Raw genomic sequence first — 12,410 nt, forward strand, 5'->3', positions numbered from 1 at the left:
CCAGGCATGAGATAGAATAAATCTGCGTGGGTCGGCAACACTTATTACTTTCACTGTTCCGTTGTCATGTAAAAGGCACAGTTGAAGCGCGTCTGAAAAATGGAGCAGGGAGACGCGGCTGCAGGATGGGGCAGCAGCATAGCCAGTCATCATTTACCGAACAGTGTGCAGATGGAATACATCAGTGACGCTACGACCCGCGTTTAATTGTGTAGTCGAGGGAAAGACACGGCTTTAAGGGTTAGGTTAGGCTATACTAAAGATTTTTTAACAGGTAACCCAGCCTAGTGTAGACTAAAGGAAACGCGAAATCGTCGAGGTCTGTCGTTTGCAAAGTAAGATAATTATACCAAAGTCTCCTGTCAATGAATAGCAAAGGACGTTATGGGCGGCTCATTGATCGTTGACTTTTTATGAATGAGGAGAAAAGAAAGAACAGTTAATGAATGGTGCTAGTAGATGACGTCACCTTCATTGTGACGCCGCCTCCCTTTTATGGAGCGGGCGTCTGAGCCTCATTCATAAAACGGAAAGAGGTAACTGGCTGTGATAGTAGGCTAATGCTCTCAGGAGGGTACAGAGCAACATTAACTTACACGGGAGCTGCTTTGGATTTATGACTGTCTACTTGCATTCGCCGTGTATTTTCAACGGACTATCCCAAATTCAGCTTTGTGTGGTAGCCCGAAGTGAAAAAATGGTTACCATGGATGAACTTCGCGAAATGGATTGCAGCGTTTTGAAAAGGTTGCTGAAGGACGACAGTGCAAAATGTCTGGTATTGGACTGCAGATCTTTTCTGGCATACAGCGCCGGACATATCCGAAGCGCAGTAAACATTCGCTGTAACACAATCGTACGAAGACGGGCGAAGGGCTCGGTCAGTTTGGACCAAATTCTGTCGGGGGACGAGGAAGCCCGAGGCAGATTAAAATCGGGACTGTATTCTGCAGTTATTTTGTACGACGAGAGGACACCGGACGCGGACACAATAAAAGAGGACAGCACAATTACACTGGTGCTTAATGCGATATACAGGGACACCTTCGGAACTGAAGTATATCTCCTTAAAGGTAATAGTCTATTCAAATCAATCTCCCTGGATGTCCAGGGCGACATTATTGTAACGTCCAAGTCGCCATTAAAATGTCAGCTGCGTATTAATAGGTTACTGACTCGAGAGTCGACACTATCAGCACAGCATCTGATAATAGCGAATGTTCCCAGTGCAAGCTGTAATCACCGCTTGCCATTATTTTGCCTTTACGTTAGGACATTAGCTTAAACTTGATTTCTCATTCTTATTTCTCAATATTAATCTTAATGGACAAACCTGTAAACACTGAGAGATACTTGAGAGACTCTTAGATAGGGTACTCCCAAACAACGCATGTTGGTATGATGTCATCCCGATAATCATAACACAGTGGACGGGAATGTAAGCTACTGCAAACTGCATCAACAAAGCTTAGTCCATTTTATTTCTCTAATATGTAACCTGTATTTAATGATGAAAACTTTCCAGTCCAAACATGCAAGCCCAATTTAGTACATTTGCAATGTAGACTAGGCTACCACATGCCAAATCTTTGAAAACCCATGCGCAATGATCCCATGCATGCGTAATGCATTATTGTTGCCGAGAGAGCAATACTTTTCATAAAAGCTTTATCATAACGGTATATATCATTATCATTTTAGTTATTGGCTACACACACACACACACACATATATATATATAGTTTCTGCAAAAGGCAAAGGCTTACAATTAGCCTGTAACGTGCAAGTGCTCTCTTTTGTTCAATGTTTTCTGAAGTGTATTAATAAAATACGGGCCTATTCACCATTTGCATTTGTGGTTCACATTTTGCATTTTTGCAAAATAATAAAAAGAAAACATTAATGATAATCCCCTCTGTTTTTTTCCCCACAGGAGGCTTCGACAGATTCTTCTCTCAGTACCCAGACTTTTGTTTAAAAACCAAATCATTGCCGTCGTCGACCACCCCTCTGTCTGTCATAGACTCCAGCTTTACCTCCTGTGGAACCCCTCAGCACGACCAGGTAACGGGCGATTATTTGTTTCGAGGCCTATAAGGTCAGCTGGAAGCCCTTCATTGTGTAATGTCAAAAGCCCCCCTGACATCCTGCTATGCACAGTTTTCCGGTTTGATAAAAAGCACTCTGCCCGCTGCCGAGGGGGTGTGATGTGGCGGATACACTCACGGCTGTTTTACATAATCGATCATTTCCTGTCATTAAGACTAGGAAGCAGTGACATAACAGTCCAGAATCAATACGCTATGGCCTGATCAAGGGAAAGACAAACAACAAAACAATATATTTTTCGTCAAATTCTGTAAAAAAATGACTAGGTGGATGACAACATTATAAAGTTGTTGTGATGCCGTTATTTCTCCTCAAACAACCATGGCTTGTTTTTCACTGCTGCCTGTCCTATAACCTCACAGAGAATGTAGGGCGCATGGTTTTAATTGCATATGTGGGTGTGTGCAAAGAGAAAGGAATTATCACAAGGCATAATAGTCAGCCACATCCGCTGTGACAGTTGGCCTGGCGACCCGACCCATACCTGTTTACTGAGCCGTAGGCCGCACTCGACTTAGAAAATATTTTTTTTGACTCATCAGACACACCTGAGTCAACCGTGTGTGTTTATTTATAGAGAGCTTCTAAATGATAGTCATTGAATACACATTATTAATGCACATTTTATTGATTATACCCATGATAAAAAAACGCTCCCGCAAGCTCTTCTCATTTGCCGCGTTTGTTCCTTTGCTTAGGGTGGTCCAGTGGAAATCCTGCCGTTTCTGTTCCTCGGCAGTGCGCTGCACGCTTCCAAGAAGGATATGTTGGATGGCATGGGGATTTCTGCTCTACTGAATGTATCGTCGAACTGTCCCAATCATTTTGAGGGTGTATACCAGTACAAGTGCATTCCCGTTGAGGACAATATTAAAGAGGACATCAGCTCATGGTTTATTGAAGCCATTGAGTTTATTGGTAAGTTCCATATTACGTTGTCATCATAACAATATTTTCCTCATACTGACACCATAAATATTTATTTTATGTCTTTTTATATACACTCGTCTGCCTGTATGAAAATGCAAAATTATTGTAGTATTTATACAGAATGAAAAATTGTACCTCATTAGATATATTGGAAATAAATAGAAAATCCACACCAGAGTGAATGCATGGTACTGAAGCCATTCAGAGATCCAAATTTGACTATAAAGAGATTCCTAAGATACAAAATGTTGGGTGTGTTGTCTTGGACGGAAGAAAGTAAATAGGAAGGAGATGCTTTGAGGTGGTGTTAGGGAAGGAGGGTTCTGGGGCGTGGGTGGAGGCAACAGTATGGGGTCTCCCTACTGGTAGGGATTTCCATAAGGAAAGGGGTGGGGCGGGGATTCTTCAGATGCCATTTCTGTAGACCAAATCAGTGGCACGGCTCTCTCTCTCTCCAAACATCCTCATCAGAGCAGCTGCAGAGATGCACAGCCCTCCAATGGGCTTGCCGCATTCTAGAGTATCTTTAGGTGTGCGTGTCTGTGTGTGTGTGTGTGTGTGTGCCTGCGTCAGAGTGGAGCTGAGGGACCAGTGTCTGACTCATCCTCAGTTCTTGGGTGCTTGGTATTGGGGGCTAACGTAGATCAGTGTGTGCTTGTGCGCGTGTTTGAATATGGGCACAGAACACTAATCCATGTGTAATTAAGAGCAGGGCTCATGCAGACAGTCCACTGAACAGCTGAGAAAACACTGACAGGGCTCACCGCAGCCTCCTCGCTCGACAGCTGCCGGAGACCGCTGCTCAAGCACTGCGTGGCCATCTTTGTTACCGCCGCCCAGTTCTTGTCTTACTTTTAATTACCGGGTCATTAGTCTCGACAGGGTGGCCATGTTTATGTGATTCAGTGGCCAAGAGGCCAAGGGGTATATCTGGAATTTATTGGAGGCATTTGTCTATTTGTCTGGCTGAGGTGGTGTAGGGGGCAGCATGTGACAGTAAATTAGTCATGCTGAAGAAAGGAAATGTATTCAGTGACTATTCACAGAAAAGATTTTGTGATACATCACACGTAAGTGATCCATAAGACAGTCATTACAGTGGTATGACCTCATCCCCAAGTCCAATTTCAGATTTTAAGTGCAGTTTTTTCGACACCCTCAATATATCTTCATACCATGATCTAGAATAAAAAAGATGGCCGGTCTCCAAAATCAGCTACTGCAAGTAGCTACTGCAAATAATTCTTATTGTCTTTTAGTATTCTTTCACAGTAGCAGCAGGGGTTACAGTACATACCATGTTATATACCATGATCTGCCATAATGTGTAAATGTCAACGTGAGTCTGACCGGCACCTCCTCCTCTCTGCCCCCCAGACTCGGTGAAGGACTCCAACGGGCGCGTGCTAGTGCACTGCCACGCAGGGATCTCGCGCTCGGCCACCATCTGCCTGGCCTACCTGATGATGAAGAAACGCGTGCGGCTGGAGGAGGCCTTTGAGTTCGTCAAGCAGCGGCGCAGCATCATCTCGCCCAACTTCAGCTTCATGGGTCAGCTGCTGCAGTTCGAGTCGCAGGTACTGGCCACCAGCTGTGCGGCCGAAGCGGCCAGTCCTGGTGCCACCACGCTGGGCTCCAAGTCTTCCTCGGTACCCGCCTCGCCCACGTACATCTTCAGCTTCCCGGTGTCGGTGGTGGCGGCGGCGGCCCACGGGCATGGACAGCCCAGTAGCCTCTCCTACTTGCAGAACCCCATCACCACGTCGCCCAGCTGCTGATACGTGGAGCCCAGGCCGTGGCCTTAAGAGACTCACTCGCACAACAGAGACTTGCTTTGTTTTTTACCGCCCAAAGCTGGTGTGTGTGTGTGGGGGGGGGGAGGGGGTTTGATGCAGATTGTGTGTTGTAGGGGCATTTTTTTGGTTTGTTTCTGGCCTCACAATTGTCACGTCTAACCTGGACACAGATCTGCTAGGAGGCGGAGCAGTCGAAAGACGAGCTCTCGTCCGCTGCCCCCCTTTCCCCCAACTGAAACCCCAGCTGCAGAAACCTGCTCCGGCTGGCTGCCACCGCCGCAGCGTTTTATACACTGGACCGGACTTCCGAGGACGGACACGTTTGAACATTAACAGTCATGAATCACATCGCAGCCCGACGGGCCTAGCTCTCATTTCCTAAGGTGGCTTCCGAACTCTGACACTGATACTGCTGCTTGGTGAGAGGAGAATGAGTGAAAACAAGAGTGTGTGAGAGAGAGAGAGAGAGAGAGAAGGAGGGATGGAGGGATAGAGGAGAAACGAGTGTGAGGACATTAATCCCCAGTGTAAACCCAGCAGTACTCTGACTTCCTGAGGCAGTCCAGGAGGCCCCCTCAGCTCTGACAGGCACTGCACCTTGCTCTCTGGGCTTCCTGTTTCCGACCACTCTCCATCTCCCCACACACACACACACACATACACACACACACACACACTCTCTCACACACACACACACACACACACACACACACACACACACACACACACACAAACACACAGTTGTTTCCACCGGGTGGGACTGTATCAGAGAATCCTTTACTATGAGTTCATTCACTGTCACACTTAAATGTTGGAGCACAGGAGAAGAGGATGAAGAGTCGGGTGTCTCAAGTGGCAGTGACGCTCGAAAACAACATGGCCGTCCTAATCTCACTTTGCCGTGTCAGTTAGTCCTGACAAATTTCCAACAGGACTGCAGTTCACGGTCAAGTGTATTAGTATACGATACGTTTTTTGGCTGTGCCTTGAACCCAGAAGGTACTAGAGACTTTTATGTTTATTTTATTTTTTTGTTTAGAGAGCGCTTTTTTGGATCATCCCTGCCCTTTTTATTTTTTCCCCCCTTTGCCATTGTACACATATGGACCCATGGACCGATCTTGAGACACTGCATTTAAACTGCAATAGAGACGCTAGCCTCCGTATCTGTTTCCTCATTGAGTAGAGCAATAATGTTTTCTTCTTTCTTCCCAGTGGCCACCAAAGCACTGCAGTCTTGTTTGTTTTATTTCCCCATAAGTTTCTTTTTGTCTTGATGGTGTGTATGAGTGTGTTATTTTTTTTCTTTTTTCACCTTTGTTTAACTTATGATTTTTGTTCCTTGCTAATTTATACGCAAAAAAGCTCAGAAATTATTTCAGCTTTATGCCTTATCGATGACTGTGGAGTTCTCAAAAAAAATATATATAGGAATGTTCTCCTGAGTCTGCACACACTGTGGTTTGGATTGGATTGCTCTGTTAGGAAGAGAGGTAGGGCATGCTGTCGGGTTATCGATGTAACCGTAGACAACCTTGGAAGAGAGTAAGATTGGTAACCATGCTCAATTGATAAGATTATGAGACGGTCAACTTGACCTGTAAAACACAATCACCATAACCCAAATACACTGTAACTCTGAGAAGAGATTCTGTCGTCATCCAGAAACCTTTTTTTTTAAGCCAACAGTGAATTTAGACTCACAGCTCCATGAAAAAAGAAATTGCATTTCAATCATAATATCTGCCTTCAAAATATTAGCCAAATTATGTTGTCATAATTTTTACAAACCATACCACCCTGGCTCTTGAGGGGTGGGGGTATGAGACTCAGCTTTCATTTGGTTTAGAGAATGTGGGCACCTTTTATAGAGCACTTTTAAGTGATGCAATATTGTGATTTTTTTTTTTTTTTTTTTGCACATTGGAGTAGGTGGTAGCTGATATTTCTAATGCCCATCCGTTATACTGTTTAGAGTAGGTCAATGAAAATGAAAATGTGTACATTTTGTCAACAATCACTGAAGAATGCAATACTTTTTATCTGTTCATTGAAATGTTATTGACTCTCTAAGGCAATATCATTTGAGAAAGGTTGGATTTGTAGAGAATTCCTCTTGTTTTGATGTATGGTATGTACATTTTATTTATTTCTGCAGATTCATTGTTAAATATAACAATGTTCTTAAGTCTGTGTGTGGCATCAATCATTGAAGTTGCAAAAAAACAAACAATATCTAATAGGCCTATGTTAAGCAATACACAATCTATAATTGTGACATTATATATAATGCTGTTAGACAAAATCTTTAAAAAGGACATTCCAGTGGATGAAGAAGAACCTTTTCACAGTTAGCCTACTAGATTTAGTCAGGCTTGGTTCAAGAAGATGTGAGAATTATGTTTACATTCAGTTTAAAATCAGAAACATTTTGAAACAAACAATACATTATAACAATGGAGTTATTGAATGGATGGAGTTTAAAGATAAATACAATATATATATATATATATATATATATATATATATATATATATATATATATATATATATATATATATATAAAAACACCAGCACCCATGTGAATACTGCTTGCACAACAGATAAATCTAGCATCTATAAAAAAGACAGCCCCTAAAGCACAGATGAAGACAATGCAGGGTGTGAGGTGTCAGAGGAAAAACACACACTGTGCTGAAGACTTCTGGGGTGTATTCCAAGTATGTGGTTTAGTGAAAAACCTTGGTAAGTTAACTCAAAGTAAGTGGTAAACCTCCCAATAGAAGACCAGTATGGCTTCATACAAAACAATGCCATAGGGCTCTTGTAGGATGTTTACCTCTTACTCTTAGTTAACTTACCCAAGTATGCCACTACGTATGCAACAACGTACTTGGAATATCTCCCTGGTCTTTCTCTCTGTGTGACTGTCCTTATGTGAATTGTTTCTAATATAGACATTATCCTTTAACCCGTCCATTGAGTAATATAGTAATAGTTTTATTTGGGGCAGCCGTGGCCTACTGGTTAGCGCTTCGGACTTTTAGGGTTGCCGTTCGAACCCCGACCAGTAGGCATGGCTGTAGTGCCCTTGAGCAAGGGACCTACCCCCTCACTGCTCCCTGAGCGCCGCTGTTGTTGCAGTTGCTCACTGCGCTGGGATTAGTGTGTGCTGAGTGTATTTCACTAATTCACGGATTTGGATAAATGCAGAGACCAAATTTCCCTCACGGGATCAAAAGAGTATACAACAGAATGGAAAAGAAACCATGCAAAACGAGACCCAAGCTCCAAAATGACCATCACAATTTATTTGACCAGTTAATGGGAAACCCTAACGATGAAAATGCCATTCAAAGGGAAATGATCATGTTTACCAAAATAGAATAAGCAGGCCTACCCATAGAGGCAAAAGCTGTGCTGATGATACTTAGTATTTTTTTGTGATTCAAACCATTTATTCATCTTAACGAAAGCATCATATTGTGGAACGTTTGACAATTTCCAAACAAAGTATTGGTGTATTTGGCTAGTAATAACGGCATTATGTAAACAAATTATTTGAGAGACCATAATTAAAGCAATCCAAAACTGTAAAAGGTCAACACCGCCACCATGTGGCCGACAAGAATACCTGCATGGAGAGACGCTTCTGTGGCTTGCACCGAACTTGGGGGGGGTGGGGGGGGGGGCAGAATTATTGTCTATCATAGGGCCCAAATTTGCTAGCAGCGCCCCTGGCCTAGACTATTTATATAGGGACGACTAATCTGAAAGTTAGGAGTCTGCACTTTACGATGGCTTGAACAGGAAGTTCTTTCATTGAAGCAAATGGAGAGATACTAGGCCTAATCGAACATAGCCTGGAAAAATCCAGACTTATTCAAGTGAAAATAGTCTGGTAACTCTCGATTGGGAAACGTTTGCAACACTTGCAGCTTTTGAAATCATTGGTCCAGCCTTACCAATCACATTGATCAGTGATTCCTAACGTTATTTCCTACTTTGTCTAAACTTTACAAACTGACCATAAAAAGCATCACCAGGAAACAATGTATGTAGGTCGAAGGTTAAACGCTACATAATTTATTTGGCACACCGAGTTTAAAGAAATTCAAGGCCTGCCATGGGTTTCCGCTAAGCACAAGCAGCATGGCATATGGTCTCATTTATTATTTACAGCCGGGTAAAAAACACCTGATTATTTTGTTTTGCAAACATATTTCATCTTCAGAAAAAAAGAAGAGGACACCGTTTTCATGAGACATCTGTACTTTATTAAGACTGATTTACATTACTGGAGTGTTTATCAGGTTTATGTCTTTGTGTGTGTGTGTGTGTGTGGCAAATTGACCACAATCAGTATGTAGTACACCGAAAAAAATAAAGGAAAAAAAATGCAAATAAACACAAGAAAGAAAAATAGCAGTTCGGTGGAAGGCGGAGGAGATTAATTCTCTCTCCTTGTGGTGGAGGAGAGGAGTGGGGAGAAGGGAGGTGCAATCGAGAACCTCCGTTGAGGGGAGGTGATGTTGACAATTAAGGGGCCCTGCAACGACCCTGGGTCGTCTGTGCTCCCCAAGCTGTGAAGAGAAGAGCATTCTGGGACCTGAGCGCCAGGGGTAGGGGAGGGAGTGTTCAACGGAGTTGAGCAGGAACGTGGGAAAAACAAATGTTTGTCTGTACAAATGCGTCAAAGCGTGGCCGACGTGTGGCAATGACACCAGGACAAAACACCTAAAGTGACACAAAACCAAGACACCCTTTCACCCCACCGAAACAAAAACAAAATGAAACAGAACAAACAGAGCTTTAGTGCCACCACCATGACCTGCTTGCAAGAAGGGCGTCGAGGTTCAGGCCAGCGACCTCATCTCTTCCCCTAGGGTCTCCTCTCGATTCCCACAGTGCAGCGTGCACTCCTCTGAGGACTGAGCTGCTGTTGTATCAGTAGTGTTTTAACATTATCGACATAACACCTGTCAGAATATCACCTTTACTCCAGAGTATCTGAGCTGGAATGACTGAGGCAGAGACAAATCATCTCCATTATGTTAACAAATCCAATTTAAAAACAATAAAGAGGAAACCAAAAGTTCAACCACCTGCGGGGTTTCCTCCTGAAGAGAGAAAAAAAATTATAAAGGAAAATTACAAAGGAAACCACTGTTATTACTTACAGTACTAATAAAACCCACTCTCTTCATTAGGGAAACATCCAAAGCTTCTTAGAAAGGCCTTAGTCCATTATCAGAACCTGTACACATAACTGGATAATTCATGTTTTTTTCTTTTCTCTATCTCTCTCTCTAAAGGTTAACTTTAAAAATGATTATTGAATGATATTAAATCATTCCCATCTGAAAGTGCAAATTCTTTTACAAAGGTGAGCAAAATGGGTCAGGTGAACCAGTTATGGGTTATGAAAAGGTCAGATGTTCTTTTTAGGTTTTAAATCCTGTGCAAAATAAAAAAAAATAATAATATACAATTCAAAGCTTGATTCTTCAGACCCCTCTAGTAAATATACACAGTCTAGACATCTTCTCTCTGTGAGCCATTGGGAACCCCATCTAAGGCTTTCAGTACAATTCATTAGGAAAGAGGAAAAAAACAAGTTACAACACGGGTCGAGGTTCACAAAGGTTCACTGGACATCACAGAGGAGAAGAGAGGCAATAAAATAGGTAAAACTGAGCAAACGGGTCCCCTGTTGATTACATGATGCCATGGTCCATATGTTAGTGTGTCTAGAGTTCTCTTTAAAAAACAAAAACAAATTGGTGACAGTAATTAAACAAACATATATCAGTCATGATTTACAAATGGCTGACATTGTGATGAGTGTATAATAGTGTGGGTAGGATGATCTTGTTTAGGCTCTGATGGAGTTTTGATGTATTTGAAGTTGGGCTGGGTAGAGGTTACTTGGTTGTCTCATCTTCCTTCTCACTCAAAAGAGATCCTGCAGAGACTCCAGCAGCGTTCTGAGCTGCTCCAACCAAACAAACCTTTCCTCCTTGCCCTCTCCGACCCCAAGAACTATCCCACTACACCCCCCCCAACTCCAACCTATGACCGTAAAGGGCAAGGCATGCTGGGAGTGGGGGGTGCACTCTCTTGGGAATACTGAATTGGCCAATCGGAGTAAGCCGTGAGGAGGATTGGGAGAGCTTGGCTGGTAAAGGCAACACATTCATGTAAACAAACTCACCAAGGGAAAAAAAAAATAAAATAAAACATCCGCTTGATAAATAAAAACATCAGTCCAGGGAAACAGAGCATTACCATTAGTACGTGTGATTCGTGTGATAAAGTTTCTGAAAATTTAATTTAAAAAACAAAAATTCATGAGGAACTATCCCTAGAGAACTGGTGAGGATGAGTATGTGCGTGTGTGTTTGTAAGTGTGAGCTTGGTGAGGCAACAATATAGGCCAGAATGCTTGTGAAGTAGGGGGGGTGCTGGGTAACAGTCTAACTGGCCTCCGTAAGGCCTGAGCGGGGGGTGGGGGAGTCGTAGGGGGTGGGTGGATGGGTGGGTGGGGGGGTCGTAGGGGGGAGAGCAGGAGGGAGAGAGAAAAGGACGGGCACTAGGACTTCTGCTCCCCAGCGGCTGTCGGTGGCGTTGTACTCTCCGGCTTCAGGATCTGGTACGTGATCAGGTACTCTGGGTACGCCTGCGGGACAGAGTCCAGAGGGCACGCTGGTTAGAGGCTGAGCCAGAGATAGCAAACACCTGCACTAATGTATACCAAGTAAACATTTGTTAGCAATCTACATTATATGTGCGGTTAAGTACTTGAAGACTTACAATTCTTCAAAGAAAACGTTTGACAAACATAATTTAACATGAAAAAGCTCAAGCAATCTTGTGAAGGTATCCTTGAATCCAAAAGAAAAAAACTTTTTAGTACGTACACAAAACTAAACTACACATTTTCCACAGTCAGGAAAGGCTATTCAGGCCAATGTCAATGTTGATAGTGTCACTGTACCAGCAGAGCTACTATAAGACCCTGTCTCCATGTTTGTTTGTCTTTCTGTCTGTAAATGAGGCCGACACTCACCTGTTCTCCCCGGTAGATGACGTACTCGGCGTAGGCCAGACCATTGACGCTGGGCCTCCCGATGACCGAGTGATGGCCGGGGGGTGCGTGGGCCATCTTCATGGCACTGAACTGCAGGAAGGACTTGCCCAGTGTCACCCGGCAGAACAGCATTTGTCTGCATAAAGAGAGGAGAGGGAAGAGGGAGAGTGGAGTCAGACCTAAGGACAGTTATATCATATGTAGTCATGTGTGCAGTCACAAGCATGCGGGAATGATCTGAAGGCAACGTTTGCGGTAAAACATGTACAATAAAGCTTTACAACACAGCCAGCTGTCCACATTCCTTCGGCTATCAGGCTACTAAACACAGAGAGTAATCATTCTAAAATGACCACTTTAATACTATTTATTACTTTGTCAAATCAGTATAGTATTTTGTATTATTTTATTGTATGCATTTCAATTTATTTCACTATCACTTCATTTTATTTTACTTATCTTTACAGTTCTTACACTGCTCTCCA

General features: G+C 43.1%; 2 protein-coding genes across 3 annotated transcripts in view; one reads left to right on the forward strand and one right to left on the reverse strand.

Moving 5' to 3' along the window:
- The first annotated feature begins 548 nt into the window (after nt 1-548).
- dusp4 (dual specificity phosphatase 4) lies at nt 549-7,023 on the forward strand. Its single transcript, XM_076284612.1, has 4 exons — nt 549-1,073; nt 1,934-2,064; nt 2,808-3,027; nt 4,417-7,023. Exons 1-4 carry the CDS (start codon nt 617-619, stop codon nt 4,815-4,817), a joined length of 1,209 nt encoding a protein of 402 aa, XP_076140727.1. The 5' UTR covers nt 549-616; the 3' UTR covers nt 4,818-7,023.
- A 4,319-nt stretch (nt 7,024-11,342) lies between these two features.
- Nucleotides 11,343-12,410, reverse strand: part of tnksa (tankyrase, TRF1-interacting ankyrin-related ADP-ribose polymerase a) — a 108,039-nt gene continuing 106,971 nt past the window's right edge. For both annotated transcript variants that reach the window (XM_076284614.1, XM_076284613.1), the window contains 2 exons: nt 11,905-12,061; nt 11,343-11,514 (listed from right to left, as the gene is read on the reverse strand). In XM_076284614.1, the coding sequence (XP_076140729.1) occupies nt 11,428-11,514; nt 11,905-12,061 (244 nt within the window). In that variant the 3' untranslated portion in view covers nt 11,343-11,427. The remainder of the gene's footprint in view (nt 11,515-11,904; nt 12,062-12,410) is intronic.

This window comes from Alosa pseudoharengus, unplaced genomic scaffold (genome assembly GCF_046254945.1).
Source record: "Alosa pseudoharengus isolate Yale_2024_CS ecotype anadromous, Long Island Sound unplaced genomic scaffold, YU_APseudo_1.1 YU_APseudo_1.1_scf_14, whole genome shotgun sequence".
Classification (NCBI taxonomy): Eukaryota; Metazoa; Chordata; class Actinopteri; order Clupeiformes; family Clupeidae; genus Alosa; species Alosa pseudoharengus.

What these genes read in the sequence shown, in the direction of transcription:
- dusp4 (XM_076284612.1), top strand. Translation starts at nt 617, where the DNA reads ATGACTGTCTACTTGCATTCGCCGTGTATTTTCAACGGACTATCCCAA. An exon ending in TGAAGTATATCTCCTTAAAG is followed by an intron (nt 1,074 to 1,933) that starts GTAATAGTCTAT and finishes TTTTCCCCACAG; the next exon opens with GAGGCTTCGACAGATTCTTC. An exon ending in TGAAGCCATTGAGTTTATTG is followed by an intron (nt 3,028 to 4,416) that starts GTAAGTTCCATA and finishes TCTGCCCCCCAG; the next exon opens with ACTCGGTGAAGGACTCCAAC.